At 47.0% G+C, this 17,477-nt stretch overlaps 1 protein-coding gene across 1 annotated transcript in view; it reads left to right on the forward strand.

The window, feature by feature from the left end:
* Positions 1–17,477, forward strand: part of eIF3d1 (eukaryotic translation initiation factor 3 subunit d1) — a 201,447-nt gene that overhangs the window by 24,564 nt on the left and 159,406 nt on the right. Inside the window, exon 4 of the mRNA XM_037417982.2 lies at positions 457–545. Coding sequence (XP_037273879.1) covers positions 457–545 — 89 coding nt within the window. The remainder of the gene's footprint in view (positions 1–456; positions 546–17,477) is intronic.

Raw genomic sequence — 17,477 nt, forward strand, 5'->3', positions numbered from 1 at the left:
TGTTCGTCTGCCAGGCAGTGGTGTAGAAGATCTGAGCTATAAGGACGCCTGCTGATGAGTCAGCTGGTACAGAGGCGGGGTTGGGCTCAGAGTGCTGTAATGGAAGCAGGGGAACACAAAACTGTGTCCACTGCGTAGCACTGTGTGCGACTGCAGTTCATCAGGCAGAGGTCCGTCTACAGGCTACGCCATCGAATGAGGCATCAGGTGTCATCGATTATGCTGCAGGATGCCTCTTGAAGGGTTTGAACAAGCTAGGACCGTGTACGCTGGGCCTATGAAAGCACTGCAAACGTGTCAGTGGCCCACACACAGTCACCAGGACTTGAGAGGGGTCAGCTTGCTTGAAGCCCGACGGCGATTGTAGATATTCACTCTCATTTCGTTTGTTTTTTTATTGAACTATAAAAGGATGCATTGAGGTTGTTGATCGTGTGGCTTGTGCCTGTTTTTCAGCAACGCAACTTGCGCAGTCGTGAACGGCAGAAGCTGGTGCAGCAGCAACAACTCCAGGTGCTCTCAAAGTCGGCCAAAGGTCGCGAACGGTGAGCCACTTTTAAAAATCTTATTTATTTATTTATTTTACCCTCAGGGCCAAGTGGGATTGCAGGGAAAGGAGTTATTACAAAAGAAAAAAAAGTAACTGAACAAAATGCATTGAATACGGTCAGATTGTTCAAATGAATCTGTTGTAATACAGTGAAATCCCGTTCTAACGAACCTCAGATTAACGATTTTTTCAGATTAACGAATATTTCGGAAATCCCCTTCCAAATGTCCATTGGTTCAATGTAAAAATATTTCACTACTACGAATTTCAGAATAACGAATGTTTCAGAATAACGTATCAAATTTTATCACCCTGGTACCTTAAGAGCACTTCAAAATAACGAATTTCTAGCGTAAAAATTACGTGCGGCGGTCTAAATGCCCAGCGCCATATGTGGCACTATCATCATCATCAGAGCTCCTGCTCATTTCTCCATGCGTTGCCTTATGCTAAATGCGCACTAGCCTGGCTAGCCCTATCGCCATCGCCAGTACCTTGTTTTTGATGTTTTTTTTTTTTTGCATGCTCGTTGAGCCAGGTTGAGCCTAACCTCGCCGCCTTTGTTTTGTTACGTCGACCGGCAACGTCGCACGATTGTCGTACGGCTTTCTCGTTTTAAAGGTTAGAGTGATTCGTTTCTGCGTTCGCGATGAGCTCCGGAAGCAGCGCGAAAAAGAAACAGAGGCAGTTTTCTTTGAAAGAAAAAGTGGATATTCTTTCTCAAGTGGACGCCGGTAAAAAACAAATCCACATTGCGAACGAGATGGGGGTTGCACCATCAACTGTCGCAACCATCCTGAAGGACCGACAAAAGATCCTCGAGCTGCACCGAGGGTCCCAACTCGCACCGTCAAGAAAACGGCTCCGACTTGGGAATTTCCAAGAAGTGGATGCTGCAGTACTGGCTTGGTTCAAGGACGCGCGTTCTCAAAGTGTGCCGGTGTCGGGACCCATGCTGCAGGAAAAAGCCCGGCAATTCGCTGATGCTTTGGACATCACAGGCTTCGAAGCAAGCGTGGGGTGGCTTCATAGTTTCCGTGAAAGGAATGGAATCACCTGGCAAGTGGTGTCTGGTGAAGAGAAGGCGGCAGACGCAGCAAGCGCTGCTGCATGGAGGGACGAGAAGTTCCGCGAAATCGTCGCTTCATACTCCGAAGATGATATATTCAATGCGGACGAAATGGCGTTCTTCTATCAAATGCTTCCTGATAAAACCATGCATTTTAAAGGGAACAGCTGCAAAGGCGGCAAGCAGTCCAAAGTCAGGATTACGGTATTGTTATGCTGCAATTCCATAGGCACCAAGAAGCTGAAGCCCTTGGTGATCGGCAAATACAAGAAGCCTCGCTGCATGAGGAACATTGTTTCATTGCCGTGCGATTATCGGGCTAATTCACGCGCGTGGATGACACGAGAGTTATTCTCTGAGTGGCTACTAAAGGTGGACGATGAGATGAGGAGCGCAGGTAGGAAAATCCTGATTATCGCCGACAACTGCTCGGCGCATCTTGTTAATGTCAGGCTGACAAATGTACAGCTGGAATTCTTGCCTCCGAACTGTACGTCCTTGCTCCAGCCACTGGACCAAGGCATCATAAAAAGTGTCAAGGCCCATTACCGGACACGCCTGGTTCAGCGATTGCTGATAAATCTTCGGATGAAGCTGCCTACCTCCATCAATGTGCGACAGGCCACAGAAATGGTTACCGGGGCCTGGTGGAGCGTTACATCAACCACCATCCAGAACTGCTGGAGGAAGGCAGGCTTGGTAGTAATGCCATCTGAATCTGAACAAGGCAGCGAAGAAAGCGACGCGAGTGGCATGTGGCAAGAAGTCGTTGAAAGACTCGCGATGGATGCCTCGGTTACGTTCGAGGACTATGTGCAGTGTGACGACGAAGCATGCACGTCAGCCGAACTGACGACCGATGACATCGTCAGTGCTGTTCGTGGTGATAACAGCGACGAGGACGCCAATGGCGAAGACGACGCTGAGACCGCGCCCGTTAGCCAACCAGAAAAATCGCTTTCCAACGCCGACATCATGGAATGCGTGCGAAAGATGCGCACTTACCTTGGCAGGTGCTGCAATGCCACCGAAGCAGAGCATAAGAATGTGGACAACTTCGAAGCGTTCGTCCTGCGGCAGTTGAGCGGCACCCGCCAGGCCAAGATCACCGACTTTTTCAAATAAACGTGCGCTCATTCCGGAATACTTCGCGTTTTGTTTCTTTTCACGCTCGTCATAAAATCAAGCGTTTGAGGATGTGTACACAGCAAAGGTAGGCGACTCCTTTTGTTGCATTTACGATTTTTAATGCAAATTTTCGATGTTTTCACTATAACAATATTTCAAAATAACGAACTATTTTTTGTGGTCCCTTCAAATTCGTTGTATCGAGATTTCACTGTACAATGTTAGCTAGTGCATCACTGAACAAATGGTTATTGCTAATAGCATCGATGTCACTGGGAAAGTCTGTTCTTTTGCCTTGATGTACGAGCAGAAATTAATTGAAAAAAATTTTTGTGTTGCATGAAGGGATGTCTACTTAATGCTTACTAGATTACAGTGATGCAATTGTTGCGCCACTCTGCGCCAAGACTGGAAACCTGCTACATCCTGCTACATTTCCTCCTTTCTGTGCCAAAAGTGGGCTGAATTACAAAATACTTTTCGAAAAAACGGGCGCAGCCTGTCGCCGGCGACAACGCGAGGTTAGGACTTGGGGTGGCCTGTGATCTTCCTATGTTGCCACGTGGGAGGAAAATCAGTGTCCGGTCGGGGGGGGGGGGGGGATACCACCGCATGCTGATTTATGGGTAGGTGCAGGCAATTGACCCCAGACTGGTGTAAATTAGCGCGACCACCCGAAAACGCACCTTGGATGAGGAGTGGCTTGCCGGTATCCGAGGCTCTGAGCTGATCGTGTTTAGCAGGTGGATAGAAGACAGCCGCACGAAACGGCTAAAAGCTAGAAGGGCAGTGAACTAGCAAACGAGTTAAAAACTTCTTTGTACCACATTGTGAAAGGCCATCACAGACTTGGCACAAATATTAAAAATATTAAAAGGGGACACGGCTTTTGTATCGAGAAATGGCTAAAAAAACTTTTTTTTTTTTTTCAAAATCAAGTTTTCAGTTTTTGAACCCTTTTTCTGATTCCAAAATATCTACCCTGAAAACCGCGCAGAAGTGCTTCGGAAAATTCGTTTCACCCTCCTTGGTAGCGCAAATATTTCTGGAAATCTCGAACAAAACAGCGATTTTCAAAAATCTATAGCTTTGCGATGGCGCCGCTGGGAGCCGGCTTGTTGGGCTCTTCTGAGAGTACTTCGCCATGTTCACATTTCTTGCCTCAGCTGGCTCCTCCCTTTACAAACAAGTGCACAAAAAGCAAATCTTGGAAGGTCGTTTTGGCTGTGGTCACCATGTTGCCCCAGCCCGCCTTGCCATTGGCCTGATGCCCACTCTGGGAGATCGTTGTCTGCTTCTTATGCGTCCTGAGGACATAACTGTCGAAAAACGCTACTTTGTGACGTGTTCGTGGCTCAACGATCACTTAGGATATAATTATGCTTTAGTTAGGTACTGCAAGCGGATGCTCGATCAGATTACTACGAGTGGGCGCGAGGTCTACGAGTATGGTGCGTAACCGGAGTAGTCTTCAGGCGTAACTCCGCTGACAGCGAGACGAAGTTTGCGAGCGAGATCGATGCTCTAGCGCACTCGTGAAAATGTGCTTCTGCACAGGTAACGAAGCACATCACTCGCTAGCTTCTTGGAACCGCAGACGGACATTTTACGCGTCAGCAGCCACCCCCACAGTCAAACTCATCAACCCCTCGGGCCACTTGAGCCCGAGCAGTGGCATCCTGGGCGTACTCTGCAACTGTTTGCGTAGTTGATGGGAGAAGAGTCTCGAAGGGTAACGCTGGATGGCAGCCGAATAATAATAAAAGGGGGGAGAAGCCTGCGGTGTCGTGGCGTACCAATTGTATGCAAATGTCACATAAGGCAAAGTACTCTCCCAATCAAGGTGATCTTTAGAAACTTACATGGAGAGCATTGTTGTCAAGGTTCGATTTAGGCACTCGGTAAGACCATTTGTTTGCGGGTGGTAGGCCGTAGCGAGTTTGTGACGCGTCGAACACGAGCAAAGGATGTCACTTACTACTTTTGAAAGAAATGGGCAACCACGATCAGTCAGCAGCTGTCGAGGAGCGCCATGGTGAAGAATTACGTCATGAAGCAAGAAGTCCGCAACGTCAGTGGCACAGCTTGTCGAAAGCGCTCGTGTGATAGCGTATCTTGTAGCGTAGTCAGTAGCTACGGCAATCACTTGTTTCCAGTGAGAGAAGTAGGAAATAGTATAACGAGATCGAGGCCGACGTGGTAGAAGGGGATGGTGGGTATGTCTATTGGTTGGAGCGGACCAGCTGGTGGCAAGATATATTGTTTGGAGCGCTGGTTGGACTAGCAAGCAGCAACATATCGGCGCTCAGAACTCTAAAGGCCTGGCCAGAAGAATCTACGCCGCACGCGATCGTACGTGCGCGTGACCCTGAGATGTCCAGTGGTTGGGGCATTGTGAAGCTGTTCAAGAACAGTGGAATGGAGTGTCGCAGGAACTTTGAGTAGTAGCTCTGGACCCTTGATGCTGGTGTTGCGTCGGTAAAGAGCTGTTCCTTGCGTATGTCGGTGAGAGCAGACATGGTGAAGACACGAGGGTCAGAATCATGTGCTGAAAAGTCTGGTGGGTCCACGGTGTGACGGAATAAACAGTCCGCATCCTGGTTCATTAGATCAGATATGTATGCCACGTCAAAGCTGTATTCTCGGAGTTTCAAGGCCCAATGGCCAAGTCGTCCAGTTGGATCTTTAAGAGACAACAGCCAGCACAAGGCATGGTGATCCGTAATTACAAAAAAAGTGCGACCAAACAAGTATGGTCGGTATTTTCCGACTGCCCAGACTGGTGCGAGGCACTCGCGCTCTGTGATGGAAAACTTGCTCTCCGAAAAAGAAATGAGGCGACCGGCATAAGGGATGACGCGATCTTGTCCTCTTGCCACAGGGTGAGAACAGCTTCCATGTCCGCTGGCATCGGTACGAACTTCATTATGGGCTGACGGGTCGAAACGGGCCAAGATGGGTGGCGAAGTAACTAATGTTGTGAGGGTCCTGAAGGCAGTTGCTTGGTCAGTACCGCAGTAAAAAGGTATGTCCTTCTTCAGTAGTTTCGTAAGTGGTCGGGCAAAGTCAGCAAAATTCTTCATAAAACGTCGAAAGTAAGAACACAGACCGATAAAACTCTGTACATCTTTTGCGGAACGTGGTAACGGATAATCTTTGACAACTCGAATTTTGTCAGGATCAGGTTGCACACCTCGAGCACTGACAACTTGGCCCAGCACAGTGATTTCCCGACGGCCAAAGCGACATTTGCAAGAGTTGAGCTAAAGTCCTGCTGTCCGGAAAACCTCAAGAACAGCCGATAGGCGGCTAAACGTAGGTGTAAATTTGATGACGTCATCGAGATAGCACAGGCATGTGGACCGTTTGTAACCACGCAGGAGAGAGTTCATCATCTTTTCAAATGTAGCTGGGGCATTGTACAATCCGAATGGCATAACCTTGAACTGTAAAAGTCCATCTGATGTAATTAATGCGGTTTTCTCACGGTATCAATGATCGACAGAAATATGCCAGTATCCTGCTCGTAAGTAGGCAGACCCATGTAGGCAGTCGAGAGCATCGTCAATCCGCGGCAGTGGATATATGTCCTTATGTGTTAGTTTTTTTAAGTTATGGTAGTCTACGCAGAAGCGCCAGCTGTTATCCTCCTTTTTGACTAGCTCGACCGGCGATGCCCATGGACAGCAGGAAGGTTCGGTGACATCTTTTGTGAGCATTTTTTCAATTTGGTGTTGGATAACTTGTCGCTCAGCATTAGACATGCGATAAGGACGTCGTTGTATAGGGCTGGCGTCTCCAGTGTTAATCCTATGAGTTACGAAGGATGTCTGACCCAAATGGCGGTCACCCAAATCAAAGATGTCAGGGTAGGATTTCAGCAGGTGCCGGATATCAGCTGTCTGTGCTAGAAGAAGGTCAGGGACGATCATCTTGTCGATGGTGGCATCTGCTGCGCTCTGCGAGGAGGAGAATGGAGAAGAGGACGAAGAAGTTTTGGCAACGAACGCCGAAGTGGCAGCATCGATAGAAGAAACTGTTGCCAAAGTTAAACCATTTGGGATAATTTGAGGGCACTAGCTGAAGTTTAGGATCGGAAGAGATGCTGTATTTCCCGTGACTGTCAAAAGTGTGTGAGGCATGGCAACATTATTGGCCAGCAGAACATCGTCAATAGGTGTCAACATGTATTCACCGTTGGGAACAAGAGGGACAGACCTCAGGTTCACGTAGGTAACGGCTTGAGGTGCTAGGCGAACGTGATATTCAGAACACAGACATGGTTGAGCTGGTGTTGAGTCGTCATGGTAACACGGTAAATCAAGTTGAAGCATGCCGGTCTATAATCAATAAGGGCAGAGTGGGCGGATAAGAAGTCCATGCTGAGGATAAGTTCATGGGAACATTTCTTGAGCTCAGCAAATAGCCCCCGCAGGGGCGCCTGCGCAAGTAGGCGTTTGGTGTGTAGCGACACCACGGACCCGAGCTAACGGGGGGGGGGGTTCGGCTCCCTCCCACGCCTACCTGTGCGTGGCTTTGCCGTGTCCGGGGATAAGGGGATCCTGGGGGTTGAGCCGACGTTGGGTGATTGGACGGTTAAGGCCCCCCGGCAGAGGCAACACACCCCTTTGGCCCTGGCTTTACGTAGACGGCACCCCTGGGCTGACCCACCCAGGGGAAATCGGCAGTCGCCTTTTCCTATCTCTCTCTCTTCCTACATCTTAGTCTTTTCTCGTCTTTAAATCTGTCCTGTCTTCTTCTCCCTTCCATTTACTTCCGATTTTTCCTGGCGGTAAGGGTTAACCCTGTGTGGCTATCCTACCTTGGATACACCATATTCGGTTATAGTGGTGGTGTACAGCTGGCGTCTGCAGGTCCTGTGCTTACAGACCCTGCAGCGTCCCCTTGTAGGACTCCATGGTGGGTGGCTGGCGCTGCTGCCGAAAATAAACCTTTTCTTATGGCTTGTTCCTTCCCCCACTTCCTGATCGCCCTCAGAAAAGAGGGCGCACCGATGAAGTATTCCAGTTTTTTGGTCACAAGAGAGTATCCTTTCCCCGATTCCACGTTATCCACGCTGACACACCCGGCAAACCAGTGAGAACTATTTCACCTTTTCTTGTTTCGAAGTCTTTGACAGAAATCTTTGGCCCAGGATATAAAGCATCGAGAATGGCAAGTGGTGACCTCCTGCTGGAGCTCCGCGACCAGAAACAGTATGAAAAATTGTCTAATCTAGTGAAATTTGGAGATACCAAATTAATAGTAACCCCACACCGAACCATGAACACCACCCGTGGCGTTGTTTCAGATGACGACCTGTTAGGGCTGACGGAGGCTGAACTCCTGGAGGGTTTTAGCGAACAGAATGTCATCAACGTGAAACGAATTAGGATGAGGCGCGATGGCAAAGAAATACAGACTAAGCACTTAATACTTACTTTCAATTCAAGTGTACTGCCCGACTCCGTTGAGGCAGGGTACATCAAGCTTCGAGTGAGGCCATATATACCGAACCCTCTCAGATGTTTTAAATGCCAGCGGTTCGGCCACAGTTCTCAGAACTTCCGAGGCTGCCTAACTTGTGCGAAATGCAGTGCTGATGAACACACATCTGATGCTTGTGAAAACTCTCCTCACTGTGTGAACTGTAACGGGGAGCATGCCGCATACTCACGGTCATGCCGTGAGTATGCGGAAAAAAGAAAAGGAAATTGTCACGATTAAAGTAAAACAAAACATTTCATTTAGGGAGGCACGAAGGCAGGTGTCCTACCTGCCAGAAACCAGCTTTGCCGAAGTGGCGCGTCAAGGGGCAGCGCCACGACGGCCCCCGGCGCCTGTCTGGCACACGTGTAGTGAGCCAGCGGTGACGCCATCCGCCCCCACGGCGGTTGCAGCCAGTGCTGCTCCGCCATCGAAGAAGGACCCACCAACCTCCGGGCTGGGGGCCGCGAAGGCCTTGTCTTTAGAGGCGAGGCCCTCAAAACAACCGCAGCGCTCGCAAGAGCGCTTGTCCAGTGCCTCGCTAGAGGCAATGGACACAACTTCGAGCGTGAGGGCGCAGCAAGCGCCTAAGGATCGGCGCGACTCCGTCGACCGATCCAAAAAAGAAAAATCTCGTGTCACGGCCCCTGGAAAGGGTCCGTGAGCTAATTTTCTATCCTTGAGCACACAGCACAAAACACATCTAAAATGGACACGCAGATTTTACAGTGGAATGTGAGAGGACTTCTCCATAACCTCGATGATATTAGAGAACTCCTTAATAAACATACTCCTAAGGTGCTGTGTGTTCAGGAAACACATCTTAAGTCCACACAAACAAATTTTCTAAAGCAATATGCTATCTTCTGCAAAGACCGTGACGACGCTGCCGCCTCGTCGGGCGGTGTCGCTATAATAGTTGATAAAGGTGTTGCCTGTAAGCAATTAAACCTCCGAACTTCTCTTGAGGCAGTTGCTGTCCGAGCAGTGCTGTTCGGGAAGCTACTAACAATTACTTCTATTTACATTCCTCCGTGCTATCAACTTTCAAAGACAGAATTTCAAAGCTTCATTGATGAACTTCCTTCGCCATATATAGTCGTTGGTGATCTAAATGCACATAATCCTTTATGGGGCGACTCCCGTTTGGATGCACGAGGACGCCTAATAGAACACTTTCTGTTTTCGTCAGGTGCATGTTTACTTAACAAAAAAGAATCAACATATTATAGCACTACGCACAACACATACTCTTCTATAGACCTGAGTATTGTCTCGAGTACACTAATTCTTTATCTGGAGTGGTCTGTTCTCAAGAACCCCTTTGGGAGTGACCGCTTCCCGATAATGTTAAAGTTAACAAAAGAAGATACATGCTCGCCTGACTTTCCTCGCTGGAACACCAAGTCAGCCAACTGGGAACTGTTTCGAGAAATTACATTTTTAGACGGAGATGAGATTGCTGATTTTAATATAGACGGTGCTGTAGCATTCCTAACAGGTTTTATTATTGACGCTGCAGTGAAATGTATCAAGCAAACCAACGGAATGACCAACAAACATCGCATTCCATGGTGGAACGACGATTGTCGGAAAGCGCGCCATAGACAAAATAAAGCTTGGAGACTACTCCGAAATTACCCAACAGCTGAAAACCTCAACAATTTCAAACAGGTTAAGTCCCAAGCCAGAAGAACGCGTCGTCTTGCAAAGAAAGAAAGTTGGAATAGGTACATCTCCGGTATAAATTCTTACTCCGACGAAACGAAGGTTTGGAATAGGGTAAACAAGTTAATGGGTCGGGAGACACACCCCCTACCTTTGGTAAATAGCCGAGGGGAGAGCCTGGAGGAGCAGGCGGACTGCCTAGGCGAACGCTTTGAATACGTCTCAAGTGCATCAAACTATACAGAAACGCTCTTAAAATTCAAAGAACGCGAAGAGCGACAGCCCCTTAAATGTAAACGTCCATCCAGTGAGTCTTACAACTGCCCATTTACATTAGCTGAACTTAAGGCATCTCTTGCGTGCTGCAACAACTCAGCGCCAGGTGTTGATCGTATAACATACGAAATGGTCAAGTACCTTCACCCCGAAGCACTAAAAACACTCCTAACTCTCTTCAATAACATGTGGGCAGCTGGGTATATTCCATTGTCATGGAAAGAAGCTATAGTCATCCCAGTACTTAAACAAGGCAACGATCCGTCTTTGGCCGCCAGCTACAGGCCAATAGCGCTAACAAGCTGTCTATGCAAACGATATGAGAAAATGATAAACCGGCGCTTAATCCACTTTTTAGAAAGTAACAGTATACTAGACCCCCTTCAGTGTGGTTTCAGAGAGGGGAGGTCGACAACAGACCACCTTGTTCGCATAGAGACATACATCACAGATGCATTTATTCATAGGCAGTTTGTACTTTCGGTATTCCTAGACTTAGAGAAGGCGTATGACACCACATGGCGATTTGGGATTCTCCGCGATCTTGTCACCATGGACATCCGTGGGAACATGCTAAACACAATTAAAAGTTACCTGTCTAACCGAACCTTTCGCGTAAAAGTGGGAAATGCTCTCTCTAAAACTTTTAACCAAGAGACTGGTGTTCCGCAAGGGGGTGTGCTTAGTTGCACACTCTTTATTGTAAAAATGAACTCCCTGCAGTCAGTCATTCCAAGTGCGATGTTTTATTCCGTGTATGTTGATGATGTGCAGATGAGTTTCAAATCATGCAATATGTCTGTCTGCGAACGACAAGTGCAGCTTGGAATGAATAAATTCTCTAAATGGGCAGATGAAAACGGTTTTAAAATAAACACGAAGAAAAGTACTTGCATACTTTTCTCCAACAAACGAGGGGTAATGCCACAACCAAATGTTGCGATCAAGGGAGACCAACTCTCTGTAAGCAGCGAGCATAAATTCCTGGGAACCACTTTAGATTCTAAACTTACGTTTATTCCCCATATTAAATATGTCAAAATGAAATGTTTGAAAGCGATGAACGTCCTAAAACTCTTGTCACGTACAACATGGGGTAGTGATCGAAAGTGCCTCTTGAAGTTATACAAAAGCCTTGTCGGGTCGCGCCTTGATTATGCCTCTATAATTTATCATTCCGCAACGCCAAGTGCATTAAAAATCCTAGACCCCGTTCACCATCTGGGTATCCGACTTGCAACCGGTGCTTTCAGGACAAGCCCGATCCAGAGCCTCTATGTAGAGTCGAATCAGTGGTCACTTCACCTGCAGCGATCCTATAGCAGTTTCACATATTTTATAAAGGTACGTGCAAACATCAAGCATCCATCTTATTCAACTATAAACGATATGACCGCTGCCACCCTCTTCCATAATCGACCCACAGTGAGAAAGCCGTTCTCCTTGCGTGTGAGAAACTTATGTGAGGAAATGGGTGTTCCGCTGCTGGAACTCTGTCCTACGCCCACAGGGATACTTTTACGGCCGTGGCAGTGGCAGCTTATACACTGTGACACCTCATTTGTTGAGATCACTAAACACGCACCAGAAGCACATATTAAAATGCATTTCCGAGAACTCCAGTCCAACTACTCATGTGTAGAGTTTTATACTGACGCTTCTAAGTCGCATGCAGGGGTGGCTTATGCAGCCGTCGGACCATCCTTTTCGGAATCCGGTGTGCTGCACCCGGAAACAAGTATAGTTACGGCTGAGGGTTATGCACTATTGTCCGCTGTGAAGCATATACGGAAATCAAACATACAAAAATCAATTATATTCACAGACTCGTTAAGCGTCGTAAATGCATTAAGATCCCTTTTCAGATTCAGAAATCCGATAATAATTGAGCTATATTCCGTTCTGTGTACAGCGTATATGTCCAACCAGCATATTACTATTTGCTGGGTACCTGGCCATAGAAGTATCGAGGGCAATGTGTTAGCTGACCAAATGGCCACGTCAATTATAATGCGCGCTATTAACCCCACCGCTACTGTCCCTGCAACAGATTTAAAACCCTTTCTACGAAAGAAACTGGGAAACCACTGGCAACGCTTGTGGGACACAGAAATAAATAATAAGCTTCATTTGATTAAGCCGCGGTTGGGTTACTGGCCCTCCGCTACAAGAACACGGCGAACTGATGTCCTATTCTGTCGCCTCAGAATAGGACACACTTATGGTACTCATAACTTTCTTCTGACTGGCGATGAACCACCTACTTGTGGTAGATGTGGTGACAGGCTTACCGTCCTCCACGTCCTCCTGGAGTGTGCGGAAGCTGAAAGGGAGAGAAAAAAATATTTTGCTTTAGCATACCGCTATAATCTTCCTTTACATCCGATTATGTTTCTCGGTGAAGAGCCGTTTTTTAATACAAAATCAGTTTTAAGCTTTTTAAAGGATGTAGTACTGAATGTGTTTAGTCCAACATTGAATGTTTTTAGCCCAACAGGTTCATAGCACATCCTCTGTTCAGAGGATGCTGCTGTGATAGCAGATTTCAATGAGCCCAGGCCTCCATGCTCTTGTTTTAAGGGCTCTGTCGAGGCACTGGTGCTCCATGCAAGTTTTTATTTGACATACTTATCACTTTTAAATCATTTTATGTCTCCATAGCTCACATAATTTGTCATTGCCATAATTTTACCATATGTATATTTTTACACACCTACAGCGACTGTTTTTTAGGCCCATTTACAGCCACGTCACATTTGTTTTATCTACACTGCACATCCCACAATTCATTATCATCGCTCTGGCGCTCTTTGGCCATATCTGGCCTTTGCGCCAATAAACACCACTAATCATCAATCAGCAAATAGCACTGTCGTGGAGTGATCGGCAACACATATACATGCTCTTTCTGTCCTTCTCTCTTCTTCTGTAGTTACGTCGTAACTACTCGTAGTCTTGCGCTGTGCAAATATGTTGATTCCCAATCACCAACTAACCCAAGCATCTGTCTTATCAACTTATACACGCGGAGCACATTCCAAGCACGGCAAACAAAGCCACCGTCGGCGACCTGGATGAGTGGTACTATATGATATGTGGGGTTTAACGTCCCAAAACCACTATATATGATTATGAGAGACGCCGTAGTGGAGGGTGGATGAGTGGTACTGTTGGTGGCGTTAAAACTTTTTTAAGACGGCAACGAAGTTCTGAATTCATCACTGCTATGTGACCTCCTGTGTCCACAAGTACAACAACGGTGTGTCGTCTACTTCAACGTCAATAAGGTTGCGTCGAGTCGGCAGCATAATCAGAGGATTTGGCAGGCAAGTGATCGATGCAGCATCACCTCCGGGAGCTGCATCATCTAGTTTTCTTGTGGCAGGTGGTCATTCGGCGACGTTGGTCGGTGAAATTGGGGCGAGCGAGACGACAGGCGATGGGAGTGCGGTGAACGGGACTGGTGAGCATGCGGAGATGGAGAACGACGACGATATGGCGGCATAGAAAGAACGTCTTCTATTGTGGCCTGAGGCGATTCCCGGTAAGGTTGAAAGCGTCCATGATCCCTCTCTGGTCGATGGGCGTACTCATAGGATGATGCCTGATGCCAAGACAACCGAGTGCTACAATGGCGGGCCACGTGTCCGATACGGCGGCAGTTGAAATAAATCCGATGATCGTCAGCAGTCCTCCACTCGGCTGGATTGTGAGGGTGCACCGGAAGGTCTTGGCTTTGGGCATACGAAAAAGGGGGTCGACGACAGTTGATCGGTTGAGAGGGAGCTGTAGTGCAAACTAAACGTTTTGCATGGTGGCAAGGCTAACATAATGCACGTGTGAACTGCTCAGCTCATGCATTTTGTGGAAGGGTAAGGATGAGGTGGCTTGGTAGTAAGTGGTTCAGGATATTTATTGTCAGTGTGTCTACCAATCTGGAAAACCTGGAAAGTTTGGGGAATTTGGAACCTTCTAAAAAAGTCTGGGAATTTCTTAAAAAACCTGCCCAGGTCATGGAAACTGACAGCAGTTCTGTGCGACCATCACAAAAATAAGCATTACCATTGATCAAAGCTTAAAAAGTCGCTCTTTCATTTGCAACTACAGTGAGCTGCTAGAAGGTGTCTAGAAAAAAAAAAAAGTCGGTGCATAACCGCTGTTTTTTCAAGTGTAAACGTGATATGATACACCGACCCATAGAACACAAAGTTTACTGACGTCTCAGCGCCCAAACATGGGAGGGAGCCTTGTTCACAATAAAAGCCGTCAGAAAGGCACAGTGTACTTAAAGACGCCTCAATACGTGACCTAAGTAGTGAGAGTACATTGTCAAAAGCGCCCCGTCACTCCCGATCAGCATATGTACAGTCGTCTGTATCTGGATTCCAGGTGCAGGCATGATGCAAGCTTCTTTTAAATGCGAGGAATTTTATAGTCTCACCTACTCATAAATCCAGTGTCGACGGTGTTGTCTACGCCACTACTGCGCATGGTCACGTCTCGCGACAACTGTTTTCTAGCAGCTTTGACTGCTTTGACCGTCTTGCGTTCTTTGTCACTGTTTGAGCATTTGCTTCATCAGCTCAACTTTAACAAGCATAAAGGCAATAAGGCACATGACTCCATTCGCGTCGCCGAATAGTCATTAAAATTTTTGCTAAGCATCGTTTTCTCCACACTTAAACTGTCAAATAACAAGGAATAGATGTGACATTATATGGTCTGTTTTACAAAGTGCGTTTCATGACACAAATATTAAAGGTCAGTCAATGATATGTCGCCCGTTATACTTTGTAGCCTTCCGTCACCTGTCGGGAAGCTTTTGGAATTTATCCGCTAAAAAACTTGAGGCACTTGAATACGGCCTTATCGGAATTGATTGTATTCATGCAATGACTGTTGCAGAGGATGAAACAAGTGTCCAGTCTGACGGTGCAAGAACGAGCGGGTATGATGGGTGTGACTAGATATCACATGCGAGCTTGAAAGGTTTTTGACGTGTGGCCAAATTTGTCAGTGACTTCGCGTTGTAGTGATGGAACACGATCCCCTTCCAATTAACGAGTTGTGGCAGTTTCTGATGACTGTTTCGTTCAAACTGTTCTGTTACCAGCAGGACACCTCGGAAACAGTTTGGTTCTGAAGGAGAAGCCTGAATAACATGACATCTTTAAAATCTGAGCACAAAGCATCACCTGATGCAGGCCTGCTACTTTTCTTGTCGTTTGTCATATGAAACCCCTCCAAATGATGTGAAATTGCAGAATACGGTGTTTTACCAGCTAGAGGGAGATCAGCCTTTCGAAACCACAAATGTATGCGCAGTATACATTGTTGTGCACGATCCGATTTCAACCACCTGCTATTAGTTGGTTAAATGAAGGAACATACGGAGAGACAGAGGAGTTGTGGGACCACTGAGCTGAAGGAATATATCTCTGAGGTGAGGATCACGGCGTTGCTGATCTCCGATGTTGCTGAACGCGGAAAGTGCCAAAATGCAAGTAGACTCATCGCTCTCAGAAAGGTCTGCTGGGTCTATTGGATGACGCGACAAGCAATCAGCATCCTCATGCTGGCACATTGAAAAAAATGGCAAAATTTGTGTTATGAGGAAAACGAGTTGTAAAGTTAAAATTGATTTTTTATTTTTAAAATATATTAAATCTGATGAAATATGACAACCAAAAAGAACAATCTTTCTTGTAGTGGCCACTGCCACTAAAATACGCCAGCACCACAAGTTTGGCCCTCTCGGATTTTCGAAGCCAAATCCTCACAGACATTTCGCTCACAGACAGGGCCATGAAACGCTTGCCCGCTCCATCTGGCAGAGCCATGTACCAACTGCAAGCTAGAAAGAAGTTCGACAGGACTGCAAAATCCAAACTAAGTCCAGTGTCATTCTATTTTGCGGCCATGTTTGTGCCACTTACCGTGGTACATAATGGCAATGTCGTCCCTGCTAAGTTCCCTCACTGCGAGCTCTTCGGATCTCACAAGATTGGCGCTGACCTCATCCATTGCCGCATCACGAACATTCCGGCTGAGGGGTGTGAATGACTTTTGGTGCATTGGCTTTTGCAAGCCAACAACTGCCGCACAACAGCTTTCACTTGCGAGCAATGGCTTTTTTCATTCATAATGGAGATAATTACACGAGAAAAGCATTGTTCAGCTGTGCTGCTCGACAACACATGGACCCCGCAAATAGGCTTCAGCACATACAGGCGTGCAGCGGCCAATGGCGGTTCCCCGATCTGTACCAGGTGATAAGCCAGTCGCGGCGCTCGAAAAATGCGCAGAAGCGTGCTTCTTTTTATTATTTCTTGTGCTGCATCACCGAGGGAAACTTGTTATTTAAAGAGTGAGGCTCGACTCTTTGGCTCTTGCGATGAACAATAGCGAGCGGCGGCGCATTTTCGGCGGCAAGGTGCTCGAAGACTGCACATTTTAGACCTTTTAACAGGCTCCTTGTGCTCTTTAGATGCTATTTTAAAGCATTTCCACTCAAGTCTCCACCTCTATTCTTTTTTTTTTTTCGTAGCAGTAGAGGTACTTATCTTATCAAAGCAGGCAAAAATAAAAAAAAATCTGTAATTTTGAAACAAACTCGCGTTTTTCGACCAGCTTCTTCCCTTGAGCAGGGAAATAGACCTCTACTGGGGTATGTCACAGCGTGACGTCACCGGTGCACGTGCGAGGTGGCGGTTGGCAAAACACTCCCGCCGGTGGCTTAGTGGGCTGCAATCGCTCGGTGCTTGGGGCAAGCTTCTTAAAGACTATAGTCTTTCTTGGGGACCTTAGACAAAATAATTTTGGTCTGTCTGTACATTTGTCTCTTTGTCTGCCCTAAGGATACCTCAAACGGCACTAAACAGCCAACCCCATCCGCAGCACACACCAATATTGCTCAAGGTTTATCGTTCATAGTTGTGCAGTTGTCAATTAAAAAGCAATTATTCCACATATCTGAGGCGCCATGTTAACACTTCGAAGTTTTGTATGTCTTTCTTTATACTAGAAGAGGCACACACAAGTAACTCTAAGGAATTTAGCGTTTATTGTGCTACGCTGACAGTGCAACGTGATGCTCAAAAAGGTGTTTTCGATGCTTTGCTACGACGTCATGGGGGTGGCACCTGCCCGTCGCTTTGCGTTCTACACCTTATCACCTCCGAGACTCGCGCGCATCTTTCTCCGCCGGCTGCACACCTTTGTTTTCGAAGATAACTGCCAGATGGTGCTTGTGTCTAACGTGCCTCGATGCGCTCGTTTGTCTCTGCTACATGCTTGAGG

The sequence above is a fragment of the Rhipicephalus microplus genome, unplaced genomic scaffold (genome assembly GCF_043290135.1).
Source record: "Rhipicephalus microplus isolate Deutch F79 unplaced genomic scaffold, USDA_Rmic scaffold_16, whole genome shotgun sequence".
In the NCBI taxonomy this organism is placed as follows: Eukaryota; Metazoa; Arthropoda; class Arachnida; order Ixodida; family Ixodidae; genus Rhipicephalus; species Rhipicephalus microplus.